The sequence below is a fragment of the Acanthisitta chloris genome, unplaced genomic scaffold (genome assembly GCF_000695815.1).
Source record: "Acanthisitta chloris isolate BGI_N310 unplaced genomic scaffold, ASM69581v1 scaffold5452, whole genome shotgun sequence".
Lineage (NCBI taxonomy): Eukaryota > Metazoa > Chordata > Aves > Passeriformes > Acanthisittidae > Acanthisitta > Acanthisitta chloris.
Window position 1 is genome coordinate 87,393 of NW_008658685.1, and position 20,062 is coordinate 107,454.

The following is a 20,062-nucleotide window of genomic DNA, read 5'->3' on the forward strand; positions in this document are numbered from 1 at the left end:
AAAACAAATTTAGCCATACCTGTAAAAGCTTTTCAAGAGATGCAAAAGGATAGAAGGGCAAATAGCCCTGAACTGAGTCAGGAAAAGCAATTTCCATGCTCTGCCAGACTGACTTGCAGCAGGCTGGAATGGTGTCAGGGAGACACAGCAAGTACCCTTCTGCTCTGTTGGACGAATGGCCCATACAGGTAGGGTCAGCTGCTCCTCCATGAACACTAGCCAGCCAGGCCATGTGCACCAAACACAAGGACACCAGGCTGAACTACCAAGTGGGAAGACAAAACTAGAGAAAGCTTCTTTTTACCCTTGGGCAAAAAACAGTTCTGAAGAAAATATTTTCTCAAACAGGCAGAAAAGGGGAGGTAAAAGAAAAGCTTTGGTTGATATGCAGGATACTTCATGTTGGTATCCAAGATAGACCAATTGGACCAGACAGTTATAGCTGCAAAGGGGTTACGATGAAATTCTGCTCACTTGTGGAATCACTTCCAGGCTCCTATGCTCCAGCTCTAAACTATCACATGTCCTGAATGCATAGCATGAGTGCTGCTGGTGGAACCTTGCCTGGGAATTGGCCCATTAAGGTTACAAGAAGCCATTAGGGCAATCATCACTTATAGAAGCATCAATGAAAAGGAATCCAACAAATAGTTCTTTCACTAAACCTTCTTCTTGGTAGAGAGGGAACAGCAGTCAAATACGTCAACAATGGCACCACCAAACAGAGACTGGAACAGTCCTGAGCCTGCACCAGAGTAAGAGCCACTGTGCCAGAGACCAGGTATAAAGCAACTCCATCTGAACACTTAGAAGATGCTTGGTATTCTGGCCAAGTGAGTGAAAAGAGGTCCCACTGCTGCTGCTGAGCTAATAAACAGACACAAAAATTAATTAAAACCCCCCAAACAGTAAGTAGACATTCATGGATTCCCCACATATTTATAGCCACAAAACTTTACAATAAGCCTTCCCATCCCATAGGAATTTTTTATCTGAAGTTCTGTGAAGGCTGGTAGAGATTTGCTTTCTGTTACCTATTGAAACCATTTCCTTATTTGTCCAATTGTGATTGCAAATACACATTCCTGTATGCTAAAAAGGAATTAAAACATGGATTACTTGCCTTACATATAAATCTGCATGATATTTCTTTCCATTTAGAACTCCCAGCAATGTTGGATTTTCATTATTTCTGAAATTGAGGGTAGAATCATAGACTGCAGAAACTACAAGAAAAGAAACAGGTTATGTGATTACTGCAGTAATACAATGGAAATAAGTAATTTTCTCTCAGACAGGGAGAATATTTAGATATGAAGTCATCAGCAATAGCACCATAGTTTGAGCAGTCACCAAGGTAAAAGTTACAATGGAGTATTCAACATGCAGGTTTTAAGAAGCCAAATAACCAGTGAATCTTTCAGGAACTGCACCAGCAGAATGGAAAGGTTTGTTTTCTGCCCTTGCCTCTTTCCCCATCAGGTGCAGAATGTTGGGAACACAGTTACAGTTTCTGACAGACTATACCTAGGATTTTGCAGGAGTCAAATGGTTGAAAAACTGCTACCTTTCTCAATTCACTGTGAACGACACAACTATACCTCTAAATCTATGGAAAAAAACCAGGCAAATACACACTTTATAAACAATGAACAGTATACACCATTTGACTAGGAATAGGTAAAGTGTGTGTGAGAGAGACATCCTACAGCAGGAGGGCTTAATGCAACTACAAATTGTTGGGGTTCAAAACAACACCCCATTCGTGTCCATTATTTGATAACTCAGGCACATGCTATAGGGCAAAGGCAGAGACAATGACAGACCACATCTTATGTGAGCTGGGCTGCTGCTATGAAGACATGCAGATGACAGGAATGTAACATAGAAGTTCCACAGAACAAAATTGCAGCCAAACTTTCAGCGTTGAGAAAACTGTTTCTGCAGCTCAGGACTGAGCAGTAACCACAAAAGCATTTGCAAAGGCAAATCATAGTTAAACTAAGACAGCATTAACAAGCAGTTTCTACAGAAAAGCAATTCAGTGTTCAAAACCACATGAAGTGTTTCCAAAACGTTTGTTTGAATGCATCCTTAGAGACACTATTTTCCTGATGTCACAAAATTACCAGAGCACAATTAATTTTCCTGACACTGAAACCAACTGTGCATCATGGTACAAATTCTAAGATCAGTGCTAGCATGCAAACTTTTCTTTTTTCGTCACAAAGTGACTAACAAGCACTTCACATGTGGTTTGCTGTGGTTTAGGTTTTCTATTCTAGAATTCTGCAATAATGCACACTGTGAAGAACCTTTATTGTGAGAGCTCTTGACCTACCTAAGAAAGACTTTTATTACACACAACAGATTTGCTTTTGGTTTTGAAACTTCTCCAGCTATGACAGATAAATATGGCTTGGTCACAGCATTCAGCTCCCAGAAACTCACACATCATTTGTTACTGCACAGCAGAATTCATGGCACAGAACAGAGTAGACTGAAAGGAAATCCTGAAAACAAAAGGCCAAACCCTTGTCACTGCATACAGACTGTCTTCCTCACTAACAACTCTATTCTTTTCTACTACAGTTGGACTCGTAGCCCAAACTCAACACTACAACACAAGCCAAAATCCACTTCAAGCATACTACTCTCTCTGTACAATACAAGCAGGAAATTACTTTTTTTAAAAAATAAATTATTTGCCTGAATTTTTAAGCCGCTTAGCTTAGAAGGATTTTACTAATCTACTCTAATTTACTAATCCAATGTAATTGAAGAAAAACAAGAGCTCAGTTTGGTTTTTACAGGGTAAGCGTCTTAGTTTACTCTTTAATAGCATGAGATTATTCTAATGACAATAGGGATGCAATAAAGCAAAGTATGATATACACAGCACTTGTTCTTTCATCTTTTACAAGGCATCTACATTTGAGTTTTGATATGAACTGGATGTTTGTTCAGACACATTGGAAGATGCTTCTCCAGTTCTGAAAAAACCTTCTGCACAGTTGGGCAGGAACATCTTTATGTGCTGATGGCCTTACACAGAGTTTCTCTTTTCTCCAGGTAAAAAAAAAATAATCCCATCCCAGTTTGCAAATGGTCTGTAGTCTGATATTCAGTACAGTCCCTTTTAATAACACACTGAGATCTTTTGGTGCAAAGCAGTGCCAAATCCAGGACAATGATAGCATGTGCAGGTGTAAACAGACCTCTGTTATATCCAGATATAACTGAAGATAACTGGAGATTTCAGCTTTTTCATTCTGAAAGTGCAGGAAAAGAACAAGAATAGAAGGGTCAAATGAAAAAGAATGCAAAGAATTAAAATCTGCCAGAAAGCTTCCCCAGCCAAAGCAGCAATAGCATGCTGTGTGACACACTGGAACTGTTCATCATTAAATGTGTATTTTGGAATTACATGTTTAGAACTGCACTTCTCATGGCTTTCTCATCCAAAAACTGAAGAGTCCAGGCATGTCATGTTCTAAAACAAGTGAAAAAATAACTCCATAGTATCTTTAAAACATTGCAATTGTCTCACTCTCGGGCTAACATAGGCAGCAAATGAGAAGTTTTGTTTCAATTGTGAAATAAAATATTTTTGCAGAGAACTTCTATCTTCAAACCTCTTTTTCATTAAAACCCAAACACAATTAAATATTTGAAAGCCCTTTCAAAGGCTCAGAACAGATCGTAACTGAAAACAAAATTTTTCCAACTGAATTGCTATTTTCTGTCAAAAAAGGCTAGGCTTTTTTTTTGGTTGCTTTCTGATCTCTGCCCAGATTTTTTTTCATATCTTTAACTTTTGGTTCCTTGTACAGCGTTCTGACAGTGCTACTTAACTAAGAAATTAAGACTTAATTTCTTAATTTCAGTGTAAGAAATCTTTGGATTACATACCCAGAGAGGATTTTTCTTACTCCAACTGTCTTCTTGAATTTCATGCACTACTTTGTGGGCATGGTGGATTATGCCAGAATGATCATCCGACAAATCAACCTACAGGCAATAAGTATGCCTATGTGCACCTTCATACTAGCACACAATGATCTGAAGACTGGGAAAGGGAGAGGAAGATAGAGTGGAATTCACTGTACTGGTGCTATAACACCACCTTGACACAATCATTTGATTTAACACTTAATTTCTTTGATCACCTTGGTCAAAAATCATTCATCCTCTCAAACTTGGTAGCTTGCTCTGAAGGATGACTAGAAGCCTTACTTGAGAAAAAAAGTAAAAAAATTCAGGTCTAAAGTGCAGCTCATGGAAAGAAAAAAGTCATTGGAATACCCCCAAACACTGTCATACTGAACTCCATGAGAACATCACCCTGGAATTTATTCCTCATGCATTCCCTCCAGGGCAGTAGTTCCCAGCATGCACAGCTGGCAGAAAAGGTATACAACACAACTTGGGAGTTATCTACCATCCATCATGAGGCACATTTTTAAACACAAGTCTTAACTAACTAAAAACAGCTGAAAGGAACTGCCTGATATACAGCCAGGCAATAAAAGTAACAGTCTTTTGCAGTATTTATGACATCTATTTTAACTGTAATTAATGAATGAGTATTTTCATTTGCTTCAATGGACAGTACAGGTGACAAGCAGCAACTTATTAAGACAGTGAATAGCTTCTAGAAGCAAAGTTCCTGAGGACTGCATCTGTACTGCCATATTGGTAGAGACAGACACTAACAGAAATATGGGAACAAGTTCAAAAAACATTAAAAGCACTTCTTTAAGAATCAAGTTGTGTGCAGAGATCTGAATTCGTGAGAGTAAGTCTCTGAAAAGAATTCCATTGTCATTTATGAAAGAAATGAGTTAAGAGGGAAGGTTCTTTACTTGTTTTTTTGTGTGAAAGATATTTTTATCCAAACATATCTGCTTCTGCTGACAGATATGGCACCACTGGTACGGAGGCAGTTTCTCATGTATGCACATTGAATAAACTCTTTCTGAAGCTAAGCTTTTCAAAACAGATGGACTTGCCAGACTGATGTCAACAATGTCTATTTCCAACTACTGCAGAACTATTTCAGAACTACTTCCAGAATGACTGAACCAGGTAGCATTAAGAGTTGATACGAAGCTTTGAAGAGGACCAGTCACTGCTACTATGGGTGATGGACCTCTACAGCCAGAGAAACAAGCATCCATCCATCCTAGAGTACAGGCTGAATCACACCCTTGTTAGAAAGGGGGAACAAAAATTGATAGAAACTCTGACATATCCAGCTGTGAACTGGTCCCAAACATATGGCTTGACTTCACTGCTATGTTGTGCTGAAGCTATATCTCTTAGCAAGGCTCTCCAGCCAGGCCTACCACCCCTACTGGGAGAGCTGAATGTGCATTAGCCTAAATGACAGGCCCCAAATGGGCTCAGGCAGCTCAGCACCAGTCTCTTGCTTTTAGAGATGCATCCCACTGCAGATTTGACTTAATTTCTAGATAGAACTTACATTTCTAGATTATAGACTGTCAAAATATACTCCCATCATGTTCTTTAGTAAAAAAAACTATGCACGGACTTCCTTATTACCTGTACATAATAATGTTACAAGGAGTTCCAAAAATAAGACATTGCTTACAAAGGCTTTTCAAATGTTCTTCACATGTACCCCTTGTTTCTGTAGGAGAGAAACATATAGAAACCGAGACAATAACTCCTGTATCTTCTTCTCATTGCAAAAAGTGACAAGGCAAGTAAAGCAACATACCTAGAAGAACCTGCAACACCATTCTGGGGTCATCAACCCCTCAAATGGTTGTTGAGGGTCATCAAACCCTCACATTAAAAGGTTTTTAATTCTTGACACTTTTTGCTGAAACTGTATATGGGAAATTATGATTCTGTGCTTCTCCTTGAACCCTCAACAGGAAAATACTACCTTCTTACAGGCCTTACACTGCTTGATCTGGCAAGTCACCTGGACTGAGGTAGTGATGTGCACTCCCCCAAGTATATAAGTAACCTAGCAATCTCAGTCTTCATCTTCTGAAGGTATTTCAAATATTTATGATCCTAGTAAGCGTTATTGTAGTGTACCACATGAATGTCTAAAAGTTTTTATGTCACTTGGGTTCCCTAAAGTTGTTTCCTTTTGAAACATCTTTCTACAAATCAGCTACTTGTCCATAATCATGCCATATTTTGCTTGCATTGCACAGAGCAGTGAAAAGAACAATATCACCACCAAAATAAACTGTCCCTGATTCCCAGCTCAGGGCATTAGAGGTCACAGTTTTGACACATTTCTTTAGCGTCTTAAGTCTACCACCCCCTGCCCTCAGCAAAACAGTCACCCTTATTCAAAAAGCAAGGTTAAAGTGTGCCCTTAAGGGGGTTGCTGGATGCTGCACATAACTTACCTCTTCTTCACATCCCAAAAAAGATCCAAGTTATGCTATACATTTTGGGGATGGAAAGTTGTGGGTGCCTGATAAACTACAACAGAAATGTGATCTACCTAACTTGCACGAGGATATGTAAAAGAAACATGACAGGTATCAAGAGAGCTGACTGCAAAGCTCCTTTTACAGCAGCTATCCCAGATATGTCACATGAAAACATGTCTTCAAAGATAAAAGAAGTTTTGACATTAACTTCAGTCAAGCCGGAACATTTTCTTCTAAACCAGTAACCACTTTGTCTTTCTTACGTATCAGCCTTCTAATAACACACCAATCTACCAAACCCCGAAGATACTGTAACACTGTGGCTACTTAGCACTGTCTTTCCTTTGTACACAGCAGAAGACTTTGATAAATAGTATTAGTAAAACAAAATCACTTCAAAGGTATTTGAGCAATATTCTTACTGATGTCACTTGAAAGTTGGCAAATGCAAGTAACCAGAAATAACTGGAGGGTTGGGAGTTTAGAACAACATCAACAGAGAAAAACGTACTCATGTTCTGTAAAGTAGAAATAATCTGTTTATGAATTTCGGCTATGTGTATCTTCAGCCAAGGTCTATTTCCCCTTCCCCAGCTCCACAAAGAAACTCTAAAGAACAAATCTATACAGGAATTTAAAGCAAAATATTTTTTATTTTAAAATCATGTTATTTGAGGCAGATATTTACCACAAGAAAATATTTTAAGACCTGCTGCCTTAGGTTCTCGACTGATGCATTTGCTTCGTTTAGAACGGAATCACTCAGTATGTACTAAGAGATACTATACTTTGGCAACAGGTACATAATATGCAACTTGAGATTCCACAGAGTCACAATAACAGAAAACAAAACAAAAAAATAAGAAAAAAAAAAAAACAACAAAGTTGCTCCAGGCCTTTGTTGGTAAAACCACAGGCTAATGGAAAAAAGGTAAGAAAGGATTCCAGGGCTTTTGTGCTAGGACACATGCTACAGGGAAAACAAAAGCATGGCAAACTGAGAGCAGTTAGATAAATAACCATTTAGCATTGTTCCCTGTGACTTTCCTTACCTACATTTCTCAAACACTGCACGGTGACAGCAAATCCTTTTGTTCGTGGCAGTAGGTGATACTTGAGCTTGGGCAGACCTTTGGCTTCGGCTACCTGCATGCTAATCTGGTGCTTCTGTTCTGTGAACCTTGTGCCCTCGCAGTGAATCAGGAACTAAAATCAAGAGAGAACTACAGTTAGACAGAAGCTCAGGTGTTCTACTTCTGACTGAACAGAGGTCTCTCTAATTCCCACCAGTACAACCCAAATCAGCACTGCGAGCAGGGACAGGTGTACCCACACACACATTTAGGACATTTATTTGACTGAAGTAAAAAATCCCAACCAACCAAAAAGAAAAACCCCAACAAAAAAGTTCCAACCAAAGACTCATTCAACTTGCTATCCTCTGGTTTGAATTTTAGCCTTTAGGCTAAACATCTGCTCCGTTACTTGCTATCAAAATGACTTGATTTCTCTAAATGAGTTGCTCCATCTCTAACTAGATGTTAGAAAACACATAAAACATAGTCCTGTTGTAAATCTCTCACTGATGGTGAAGTGTTCAAGTATCTAAACCAAACACATTTCTAAGAAATGCTTCAGTGCCTAGCTTGCTTCCCCTCACTCCAACCTACTTGCTGCTTTCACTATGACACTAGCATCACTGACAACTGCAGACAGTAACTTTGATGCCAATGACAGAGCTGATAACAGATGTAAGTCAGGAGACACAGAACAAATGAAAGCCTCATGCCCTTACGAACTATACAGTGGAAGTGCTCAGACATGAACAATTACAATCTTGCCACTGGCAGGCAGGGGGGAGCACACAGATCTTTGGAGAGTCATCACTTGCTCGTCTGCTTTCTGCCAAGCCTGAATGCAAACTAGCACATCAGAGCACTGCCAAACCACACAAGCTAAGACCTCATAACCCACAGCAAAAATGTGGCCAACAGAGAGAGAGAAGAAAACTAGCCAAGCAGCCAGCTTCAGTCCTAGCTCATCTAAGAGCACTTTTATTCATGTATCAAAAGCATAATGTTATGCAGCTAGATGAAACATAGAGAAATTGATGAGACAGGCTTTCTAGTCCACTTAGCATGCTTTGCTTGTCTACCTTCCATGGTGCTATTGTGCATGATGATGTCATCATACAAAGGCAGATTAAAACCCCACACTGCAATAACTTCAGATGTACATCAACAACTATCTACCTTATATAGGTATAGCTCCTTTTTAGTAATCCCTCTACAGCAGTACCTACAGGATGGTGGTGGTTTGTGTTCATCAATTAGAGCTGAACTGCCTAGGTGTATAGAAAGGCATTCAACAATTCAATTATGACAGTTAAAAAAAAGCTTGTTTCAGAGAATGAGAGATACAGCATATGCATTTTCACAAGGAAACTGCTTCCTAAGCAATAGGTTCTGTAGGTCCTGGTGAGGCTGATGAAGATACCAGTTCTTTAACTGAATTGCCCTCCTGCTATCACCAGCTCAGGAGAAATACAGTTTTTCTGATTACTGAGAAAAACTTCAAAGGCTTTTCATTCTCAGAGTAGGAAATGCCAGGCAGGGTCAGTACTAAAAAATCATGGTGATGCAAAAAGTAACACCGTCCTGTTAGTGAAAAGTGACACCAACCCTCTCTCCATAACACTGCCAATGGCCCCAACAACCCACTTCTCCAACTAGGTACTTATCTATGGCTTCCACCTCTGCTGTGCCATGTCTGACCAAGCATCTTCACAGGAATGGCAGAATCGCAGGAGAAGAGAAAACACTAGTATGAACTTTTAAGGTGAGAGGGCAGCTTAGGTAAAGAATAAAGCCAATGTGTTTCAATACAACATTGTCACATGCATCTGTTGCACCCCCATGGGCCCCTGCATCTACCCCTGTATCCAGCTCCTGTATCTAGAGGACCACAGAGTTTACTGAGTGGATCACAGTGGAAGTATTTTTGCAGTAATATCTGCAGGGTTCCATACTACAGAGGAAGAAAACAGGTAAGATAGACTACTACATGGGAAATTCAAGAAAGAATCTGATTCTTCAAGAATACCCTCCTGATACTGCTAGGAAGCCCATGAATCAAAGTTCTCGGAGCAACCTGGTGACTATCATGTTGTCTGTGCTCCTCATCCCTGCCAAGCATTACAGCACCTCACACTCCACTTGTTATTCATTACTCACCCAAAAATTTTCAGGATAGTCCCGGAGATTCAGCAGCTTCTGCATGACTGTTTTCCGATCTTCCTCCCACTTACGCTTGCAGAAGACTATCTCTAGGAAATACCACATCCAGCCAATGATAGGCATGTAGGAGAGCTCCTTCTTTGCAAGCACTTTGGAACTCTGCAAGACAGAATCAAAGCAAGTAAAAGAGTTAAACCACTTAGAGTTCACTGTGTGTATGACACATGCACAGTTATACACTAATATATTAATTCATATTGACCAGTCCCACTTTTAACACCAGTGTAAAAGCAAAACAAAAATAAATTTTTCTCATATGACAGAATAGTCAAATCTAGTATCAGATATCTGCATGGAAGACTTCCAATATTAAACATTTATGTGTGTATTTGTCTATCCTACCCAAACACTGAAACCCAAAACAGAAGTCAAATTCCTTCAAACACTAAGGAATCCATGCAAAAGTGCCAAACCCACATCAACTCAACTTCTTAACTCAAGCAGACTCAAGTTCCTTTAAGATATCTTGCAGCTATACTTCTCCCCAAAGGTGGGACATCTCATCATGCGAAAAAAACCAAACCAGCAGAGTCACAGAGCCATTGCTGCACAGCATATTGATGCTGTACACATGTGGTTTACCAGTGGAAGAAACCTTAAACAACACCAAATATAACAACAGCAATAAGAATACATGATTTGTGTTTAGGTTTGTTTATGAAAGGGCAGAAATATTTACAGTAATGAATTTCAAAATGTGCTTGGGAAGTAGAGAAAGCACCATTGCTGTCTCACAAGTGTGACAGACATTGAAGTGATTGGTCCAGACACTCCACAAGAAATTTATGATTTATCAAGCATTCAATGAGTTCCAAAACTCAAATACTACTCCAGAAATTAACTTTGTGATTATCTTAGACTGACATTCCTTTGGGCAGGAGAGCTGATTCCACTTGCTCCTTTTCTGTCTTCCGAGCCAGCCTGCCTTGGTGAGCTGTCATACATTTCACTTTGTTATTTTATGAATAAAATGAACACGTGTATGTGGCTGTGTGTTGTTGCTTCAGCATTTCCTGAAAAACAGTGACATTTCTTTAGAGGACAGATGGAGTGATTACAGTCCAGTTTCTAACGATGATATCATTATACACTAGGCCATCACAGTGCTCTGCAGATGGATTCCAGGGCATGGCATTTGACTAGCAGAAATTATTTACCAGTAGAAGTTGCCATCAACAGAAAATATTTACTTTTTATTTTTTTCAGTCACTGTTGTTCATTTGGTTGCTAGGGGAAGACTTGACCTAATTCTTTATCTCAGCTCATTCCTTTCATCTGCTTTCTTTCTTTGAGAAGGAAAATACCTTAAATAATTAAGCTATCTCAAAGCTCATAAGACTGGAAGGCAAGTGCACATCACATAGCTTTGCTAGCAACTGTTACACAGAAGCAGAACAGAAGATGACACGAGACAATTCCATTTCTAAGAATGCAGGAACCATCTCTGTCAAATGATTTAATCTTTGTAATAAAGTGCACCCTCTTGAGCATTTGAGTATTTCAGATTTTCAGTGCTGAGCCCAGATCAGGACTCCAAACCCAGCTCTCCCACAAGGAGCAGCCACAGTACTCGGCACACTGCCATTTCAATTCCAAGCCATGTTGTACCTTAGTCCCTACTACATGGCAGCAGCAACACTGAGTCCAGCCTCCTCTTCCAGCTCCCCAAACTGCCCACAGAGAAACAGCCTCTCGTTCTACCATTGTCGTTAGCTCTGTTTTTTCCCTGTTCTCAGTTACTCTCAATACAAGTAATTTTCTTATTTCTGAAATAAGTGTAAATAGTCCTAGCATATAGCTTTAAGAGCCTCCAAAGAGCATTTTTTATTGTAGGCCATGTACAGTATAGCTTCCACTCAAAGGCACACAGACCAGTTCATGTGCCATTCCAGTCCTCTCCACCATACATGCCTGAGGAAGACAGCTGAGCCAAGGGCTTCCCTCGAGAAACCCCAACAGAAGCAAAGTGTTTCTAGCTGAGCAGGGAGGGCTAAAAGCTTAGGGAACTACTGCCCACATCAGTCACAACCAGGGCAGCCATCAGCCACTGCACAGTGAGAGCAACAACAACAGTGTCACTACCAGCAAAAGAAAAAAATCTACATGCTCTTGAAGTTTATTTACAGTAAGTGTTCAGTACCATTAATCTAAGCATGCTCTGCATAGAATGCACAAGGCCTCCAGAGCACAGAGTCACAAAAGAGAACCTAATAGTTCTCCCTCCCAGACTTTAAAATGCAGGAATCCTAGTCCAAAAAGCTAGCTAAAATAACTATTTCACCATACCTGTTTTCTAGTGTTTTGCATATTTTAAGGAGTGTATGAGTTATGCAAGAGGGTAGAGAGAAGTTGCCACCCCTATTTTCTTTCTTCCCCAGTGAAACTAAGAAACGATACCGTGAGCTAAGGTGCCACATCACACAGGTATAACCACAAAAGCAGAACAGATGTCTGAATTCTTCCCCAACACATGCTCTTATTAATTTACTGTGCCAATGCATTTTTAAAATGCAAAAGTGCTCTCTTAGACACATGTGAGCATGAATCCTTAGATGCACATAAAAAGAAGCTAAAACACCTCATACTATTTTGTGCACCCATCTGCCCTAGGAGTAGAAGGAAGGCTAATGACAGAACAAATTAGACAAAGGAAACTCCTCAGTGCGTTATACTGGCAAGACTGCTCTCATGTGGGAGGAATACATTAAGTCTCCCCTCAGAAGTTACCATCTTTCTTACAATAACTAGAGCTACAATCTGTTCTGTTTTGGGCATCTACCCATGCACAGCTCCTCTGCAAATACCTGAGGGGAAAAATGCTACTCCAGTTGACTTCAGCCACTAGCATTTCTTTACCAAAGTGCTTTGGTAAATACATGACAGTTATGTCTAACCTTCAAATTCAGCTTGTTCAACGGAAGAAAATTAATTAAAAAGTGATGATTTATTCTATGTAAACTGCCTTCTTGAAGGAGGTCAAACATTTTTAGTGCTCAGAACTAATTTCAACAGATGTTTAATGAAATTATTGCTGGACAGGGACAACTTATCTACAGTAACAGCATTTTAACCTGGATTAATTAATTTTGGCCAAGTTTGTTCAGATGGAAATATCTGTGAAGTTCTCCTTTTGTGAATGATTGCATCAACATCACAAAGTATTTTTACAAGCTTACTTTAAATGCATTTGCCCAGCTATGCTGTCAAGAAAGAAAATCTTGATTCTATCTGTCCTGCCTCAGTTATTCAACACCTCTTGACCAAAGAATGCAACAAACTGCATGAAATCAAGGTGCAAGCTGACAGTGTCCAACAAAACTTGTTCCACAGTTCCAAAACAAGTGACTTTTTGTGGCTATGCAAACCATTAGCAGCAGCAATTTGCCTCATAAATTATTTGCTCTCCAGGCTATCCTCAGCATTGACATACTTTTGATGATTCTGACTGCTCTATTTTTGAAATATAGCACTCCTTCATATTATACTCTCTGCGACATCAAGGCAGAAAGATGTTTCTTTAGTCCCTCAAAAGCCATCATTCCAGAAACTTATTTAGGCTCCTAATTTCTAATGCTACACATTGAATAAAGCTTCTCCATGTTGGAAAGGTAACACAGCAGTATTTTAGAAGATACGTGCCCAAGCACAAGCTAACATGCTGCATTAAATATAAAAAATAATAATGCACATTTGGTTGCCTATAAGAACAGTTACACACTTTAGAATCATAGAATTGTTTAGGTTGAAAAAGACCCTTATGATTATCAAGTCTAACCATTAACCCAGCACTGCCAAATCCACCACTAAACCATGTCTATAAGTGCCACATCTACACATCTTTTAAATACCTACAGAGATGGGAACTCAACCACTTCCCTGGGCAGACTGTTCCAATGCTTGATAAAACTTTCAGGGAAGAAATTTTTCCCAGTATCCAATCTAAACCTCTCCTGGTGCAACTTGAGGTTGTTTTCTCTCATCATAAGTAAAAGCAATCACTTTTTACCTGGGAAAAGAGACCGAGCCACACCTTGCTACAACCTCCTTTCAGGTAGTTGTAGAGAGCAATGATGTAGGTACTCCCTGAGCTGCCTTTTCTCTAGGCTAAAGAACCCCAGCTCCCTCAGCTGCTCCTCATAAGATTTGTGTTCCAGACCCTTCACCATCTTCATTGCCCTTCTCTGGACAGGCTCCAGCATCTCAATTTCTTTCTTGTAGTGAGGGGCCCAGAACTGCACACAGTACTTGAGGTGTGGCCTCATCAATGCCAAGTACAAAGAGACAAACACTTCCCTGGTCCTGCTGGCCACACTATTTCTGACAGGCCAGGATCCCATTGGCCTTCTTGGCCACCTGGATACACTCCTGGCTCATGTTCAGCAGTTTTCAACAAGCACCCTCAAGTCCTTTTCCTCCCAGGCAGCTTTTCAGCCACTCTTACCCCAGCCTGTAGTGCTGCATGGGGTTGTTGTGACCCAAGGGCAGAACTCAGCACTTGGCCTTGTTGAACCTCATATCACTAGTCTTGGCCCATCGATCCAGCCTGTCCAGATCCCTCTGCAGAGCCTTCCTGCCCTCCAGTAGATCAACACTCTCACCCAACTTGGTGTCATCTGCAAAATGATTGAGGTGCTTTCAGTCCAGATCATCGATAAAGATATTCTGGCCCCAGATCTGAGCCCTGGGAAACACCACTTGTGACCTGCTGCCAGCTGGATTCAATTCCACTCACTGCCACTCTCTGGGCACAGCTGTCCAGCCAGTTTTTCACCCAGCAAAGAGTGTACCTGTCTATACTATAAGCAGCTGGTCTAGTGGGGCCCCTTCTTAGCTGGCCATCTCACCAGCTGCATCAGAAAATTATCTTCCACACACTCCAGAAATCTCCTAGACTGCTTCCCTTCTGCTGTGTTTTATTTCCAGCAGACATCTGGGAAGTTGAAGTCCCCCACAAGAACAAGGGCTACTGACTGTGACACTGCTTATAGAATATTTCTTCTGCCTCTTCATCTTCATTCATGGGTTAGGCAGCCTGTAACAAACTCCCACCAGGATATCTCACTTGTTGGCTTTCCCCCTGATTCTTACCCATAAACACTTGACCCTTTAATCACTATTATCCAGTTCTAGACAATCAAAACACTCCCTAACATACAGAGCTACGCCACTACTGCTCCTTCCTTGCCTATCCCTTCTGAAGACCTTATACCCATCCATCGCAACATTGCAGTTGCAAAAGTCATTCCACCATGTTTCTGTAACTGCACTTCTATCATTGCTTTCAAGCTGCCCACTGGCTTCCAACTCCTTCTCTTTGCTGCTCAATGCTTGGTGCATTGGTGCACGTGCACTTCAGTTGGGCTACTGATCCTAGCACATTTTTGGGGAAGAAGCCCTAATTCCTATATGACCATTCTCAGGCACTTCCATGGTTTCTAACACATCAACAACCCTTGTTTTCTTGCTGACACATGGATCTCCAACCCCTACCTCCATGGAGACATCAGACAAAACAACCTTGTTAGCACACTGACCCTCAAACATTGGCATGCCACCCCCAGGCTTATCTCTAGAAAGATGATTTTGTCCTTTCCCCTTCAAATCTAGTTTAAAAATCTATTAATATATTAAAAATGCACAAAAACCCTACTGTGCTCACACATGTATCAGTTGCATACAATAACCTACAAAAGTCTCCTCTCATACCTGCATTTAAGGCCATGCTCAGTATTTCCAACAGCAAGCTTCAGCATAAACAACTCCTAAACAAAATTTGGGTTTCCTGGCATTGGAACAGACAGTTAAGGTTAAAATTTATTACATGTGCTTAGTGACTTTTTATGAGAAACTTAACCAAGATAATTAACAAACAGTTTTTCAGAATGGTTTTCTGCCTTGTCCACCCTGCGCCAAGGAATACAGAACTAAGTCCTCTTTTGGAAGTGCACGTATTTTGATACAATATAACAAGCCCCTCAGAATAATGTTTATGTTTCGCTGAGGCAGAAACACCAGCATTAACAACTTGAAACTCGAGACAGCAGAAGACGAACAGATAAACTAGTAGGTTTATTTTTAAAGCACGGAAATTTTTTGCCAATATTAATGTCTTTATCGCACAAAAAGAGGTTATTAAATTTGCTAGAAAAGGCTGCTTGATCAGATCATGCAAGGAAGCAACGAATCCTGGCAGGGAGCATATCAAAAGTGTTTTTGCTAAAAATCCTGAATAACACCTCCCTCCTCAGAACATGCCTATGTCCTGTGCCCAGTGGGTCTGTTTTCAATGGGATGGTTAGCAACACAACTTGAAGAATCAAAATACTACTAATGTGTTTAAATGGTCATACAGTAGCTAGGTTGTCCACCGCTAAGAAGATAAGTCCTAGGACTGGAATGTCCCAGGCAGAAAAAAACAAGGGGCACAGCACAGTGCAGGGATTTGTCACCAAGACCACTTTTGTATTTACACAACAGAGCAATACACAGACACCAGAGTCAGCATCCCCGCCCCCAGGCACTGCACCAGGATGGGGTGAAAAAGCAGAGCATCCACAACACAACTATCACAGTCACCCTTGGCTCAGGTTCATAGTAACAGCCCTGTCTTTTATTAGGAAACACTGGTGTGGACAAAGCTGTGCCCTGCTGGGACTGTAATGTTTCCAACTCCACAGAAAGCCAAGTTGAGTGTCCAGCTTCTCCTTCCCTTGTAGCTTGTTGCAGACACCTCTGTGTGAGGAGAAGCAGGATTCAGCCATCCCCACAGACATCCACGCTGCCTATGGCAGCATCATGCTGATTTGGCATCAAGTACCCCTATATACCCTCCCTCCTGCACGCAACACTGAGGTCTGGCAGCACAAGGAGGTGGGTACATGTGGCTGACAGGTGTCAAGGATTTAAAACAAACCAGAAAGAACCCTTCACAAGTGGAATATGGATGTAAGTGATTGATAGTTTGGGCTGAATGCAGGTTTTCCTGAAATCCCTGTTGATTTTCAGTTTTTGTGAAGTTTGGTTCCTTCTATTTTACAACAACAACCAAAAAAATCATGTAAGGTTTGGTGCTGCAAACAGTTACACATCAGTAACTGCTGTGACTCAGCTGCAGGGTCTGCCTACAGCTAGCAAGATAATCTCAGTATCTACAATAACTTCCAAGAACAAAAGCAAGCAAAGAATTTCTTTTTCATGTGGTTTTCTCCTTCTCCACTACAAATAAATACACCTCTGGTTCTCACTCAGCACTGTCAACCTAGTGCCTCCTATCATTTTCAATGGGTGCTCCAAAAGTATCATATTAAAGAAAAGAAATCTAAAGTAAAGAAATTCAAAGTAAAATAAATGTTAATATTGTCACTTTTTTCTCTTCTCCACATACACATCTCCAATTCTTAGCACATTATTTTTTCTTTTTGCCAAATTTTCTTCCAGAGCCAATAAAAAACCATCTTGAAAGCAGAGAAACTCATGCCACACAAGTACAAGATCTGAGTCCTTAGAAGAGCACTCAGGTCACAAACTTAAAAACAACAGGCAAAAGACTCTGCCACTCCCACTCCAGTCCCTGAAAACGGCAAAAAGAACCCCTAAAACAACATTCATAAAAACAAAACCACATCAATAGAGTGTTATAAGCCTATTAGAATTATGACAATTTGGCTATAAGGAGAAAGCCAGTACAGGAGAAGACAAAAAAGAAGGATCAGAAAAATGCAGAGATTGACTGTTGCAACTAAAACCAGCAGGGGCAGTACTCATATCGCTATTAAAACCAAAGAGGAAAAGGAAAGACTCTCTTCTTTTAGGGACAGAAGGGACAAGACAGGTTTAAGGATGTGGTAGAGGCCCAGAAAAGCTGCATTAGGTCTCAGCCTTAACGAACTGCACCTGGACTAAGCCCTTCTTGAGCTTATCAGAGACACTGTTTGTCCCCAGGAACTAGTGCTGTCTAACGAGCTTCTGTTTTCTAGTACGGGGGTAATGTGTATGCCTCAAACACCAATAACTGGATGGCTGTGGAGCCAACCAAGGACTGTTGGTATTAACATGCCATGAGAAAGAAGTTTTGGCTGGCAAAGCGGGACCATGCAGAGATAGGCCAGCACCTGTCCAGGACAAACATCCTTGCTGTAGTTTAATGGAACAAATACAACTTACAGAAAGCAAGAAAATCATCTTGGATGGAGGAACCTGCCCACAAAAGTCACCCCTGCTGAGCCCATGGAGGCTGCTCCCCCTGGACACCTTGTCACCTGGACTGACACTTATTAGCTGGATCAATGCCAGAGCTGGGACTGACATCCCATTGGCCAGATCAACACTGGAACCAGGACTAGGGATCTCTTTTTCCCCTCTCCCTTTTCATTTTCTCTTTTCTCTCTTTTTTTTCCTTTTCCTTTTTCTCTTTTTTCTTTTTTTAATGCATCTCTCCCTTTTTAATTTCTCTCTTCTCCTTCACCCTACCTTTCTGTCCAAACCCCACTGCTGTGTGCTTATATAATAGGTCAGAGAGTACTACACAAATTTCCATGCTAGTTGTGTAATTTACTAATAAAACCTTCAAGTAGTTCATGGACCATCTGACTCCTCGTCACTCCTTTTGACCATGAGCATTTCTAAATCTTAAGTGCTTCCCCAGCCTCTAAGGGTGGGTCACCACAGATGTTTAATATTATTTTCAAATAAACAAAAACAACGCCCTGGTTTCAGTTGGCATAGAGTTAATTTTCTTTCCAGTAGCTGTGCTTTGGATTTAGGATGAGAACAAGGCTGATAATACACTGATGTTTTAGTTGTTGCTAAGCAGTGTTTACGCTACATCAAGAACTCTTCTGCTTCACACACCACTCCACCACCAGTGAGTAGGCTGGGGACAGAAGAAGCAGGGAAGAGATGCGGCCAGGACAGGTGACCCAAGCTAGCCAAGGTGATATTCCATACCATATGATGTCATGCTCACCTTGGGGGAAAGCTGGCTGGAGGCTGCTGCTCGGGAACTGGAGTGTGGTGAATAACTCCATCGTGCATCATTTGTTTTGTGCATTCTGAATCTTTTATCATCATCATCACTTTTGTCCTATTAAATTCCATCTCAACCTACCAATTTTACCCCTCAATTCTCTCCCCCATTCCACAGTGGGCAGGGAGTGTGCAAGCGGCTGTGTGATGTTTAGCTGCCTGGATGGTTAAACAACAACAACAAGGCAGAAAAATTACAACATTTAATGGCCTCATTTAATAAAAGATCACGCTAGAAAATGCTGAGAGTTTGAACACATGTTTGTGGCACTGTTAAGAGCGTTGCCATTGTCTGCAGGGTACAGACGGATGTCACAATAAAGCCATTCTGTCTGCCTGTTGCAGCCAGCACAACCAGTTCCAACTCCTTTGGCTCTAAGTTATCCTCATCTTCTCCCTCTTCCCCCTCCCCAGTCATGTCTCCTTTCTTTATTTGGTTAAAGTAGAAAAGAGAGAGAAAGAGTACCTGAAACATGCCAAAACAAGGCAGATAAGCACCAGAACAGATGCAGGAAATGGCATGTGCAAGATTTCCTTTTCAGCAACAGTGGACACAAGATAGCTGAATAAGGTGGCCTAAAGTTTGCATAGAGACTTCACTGAGTGCATAATTAAATGGCATTAAATATAAACTCCCATTGGCTCACAAAGTCCCTGAGCCACAAAACAGCAGAGGTTGGGACACCTTAGAAATCTCTCTGGATGCTTGCTTTTTTCCTGCAACTCCTTTTCCCAAACATCAGCCCTCAGCATAATGGTTCTTACATTCCTAATTATGGGCCCCATCCCTACACATTTATCTACTCCTGCACTGCCACAAGCCAAATACCAGTATACCAATAGAGACAACTCAATCAGGACATTGATTGTGTGGCATTTTCCTTTTTTTTAAACCTGGTTTAGGATGACTGGTTACCCCATCAGGAAATGCACTGCTTTGTTGAGTAAAGACATCTATGCAAATGAGAGCACGTGGGAACTATTTTTTCCTTGAACAGTTTCTGGGAAGTAAAACCACAGTACATTACTCAGGACAGAAATAAATTTTAAAAAGAAAAAAACCAGCCAACATACATCAGTTCCTAAAAGAATCCTAAGATTAGCATAAATACAAACTGAGTAACAACTGTAAGCATTCAAAAAATGCAAAGAATATTTTCAGCTAGCGTAGCACAGTAATTGTTCAATGGTTATGCTTATATGTTGTGGCTTCCTTATATGTAGGGAACGACATTACAACAGAATCCTGATTACCTTGGAAAATTACAAAGAACCATAAATTACAGCTAGTAAGATTCAATCCCACCACCCAGCACCAAT

The 20,062-nt window shown here is 40.7% G+C and overlaps 1 protein-coding gene across 1 annotated transcript in view; it reads right to left on the reverse strand.

The window, feature by feature from the left end:
- Positions 1-20,062, reverse strand: part of AGPAT4 (1-acylglycerol-3-phosphate O-acyltransferase 4) — a 65,186-nt gene that overhangs the window by 14,621 nt on the left and 30,503 nt on the right. Inside the window, exons 3-5 of the mRNA XM_009085183.1 lie at positions 9,656-9,817; positions 7,475-7,628; positions 1,124-1,226 (exon numbers count right to left, since the gene is read on the reverse strand). Of these exons, the coding sequence (XP_009083431.1) occupies positions 1,124-1,226; positions 7,475-7,628; positions 9,656-9,817 (419 nt within the window). The remainder of the gene's footprint in view (positions 1-1,123; positions 1,227-7,474; positions 7,629-9,655; positions 9,818-20,062) is intronic.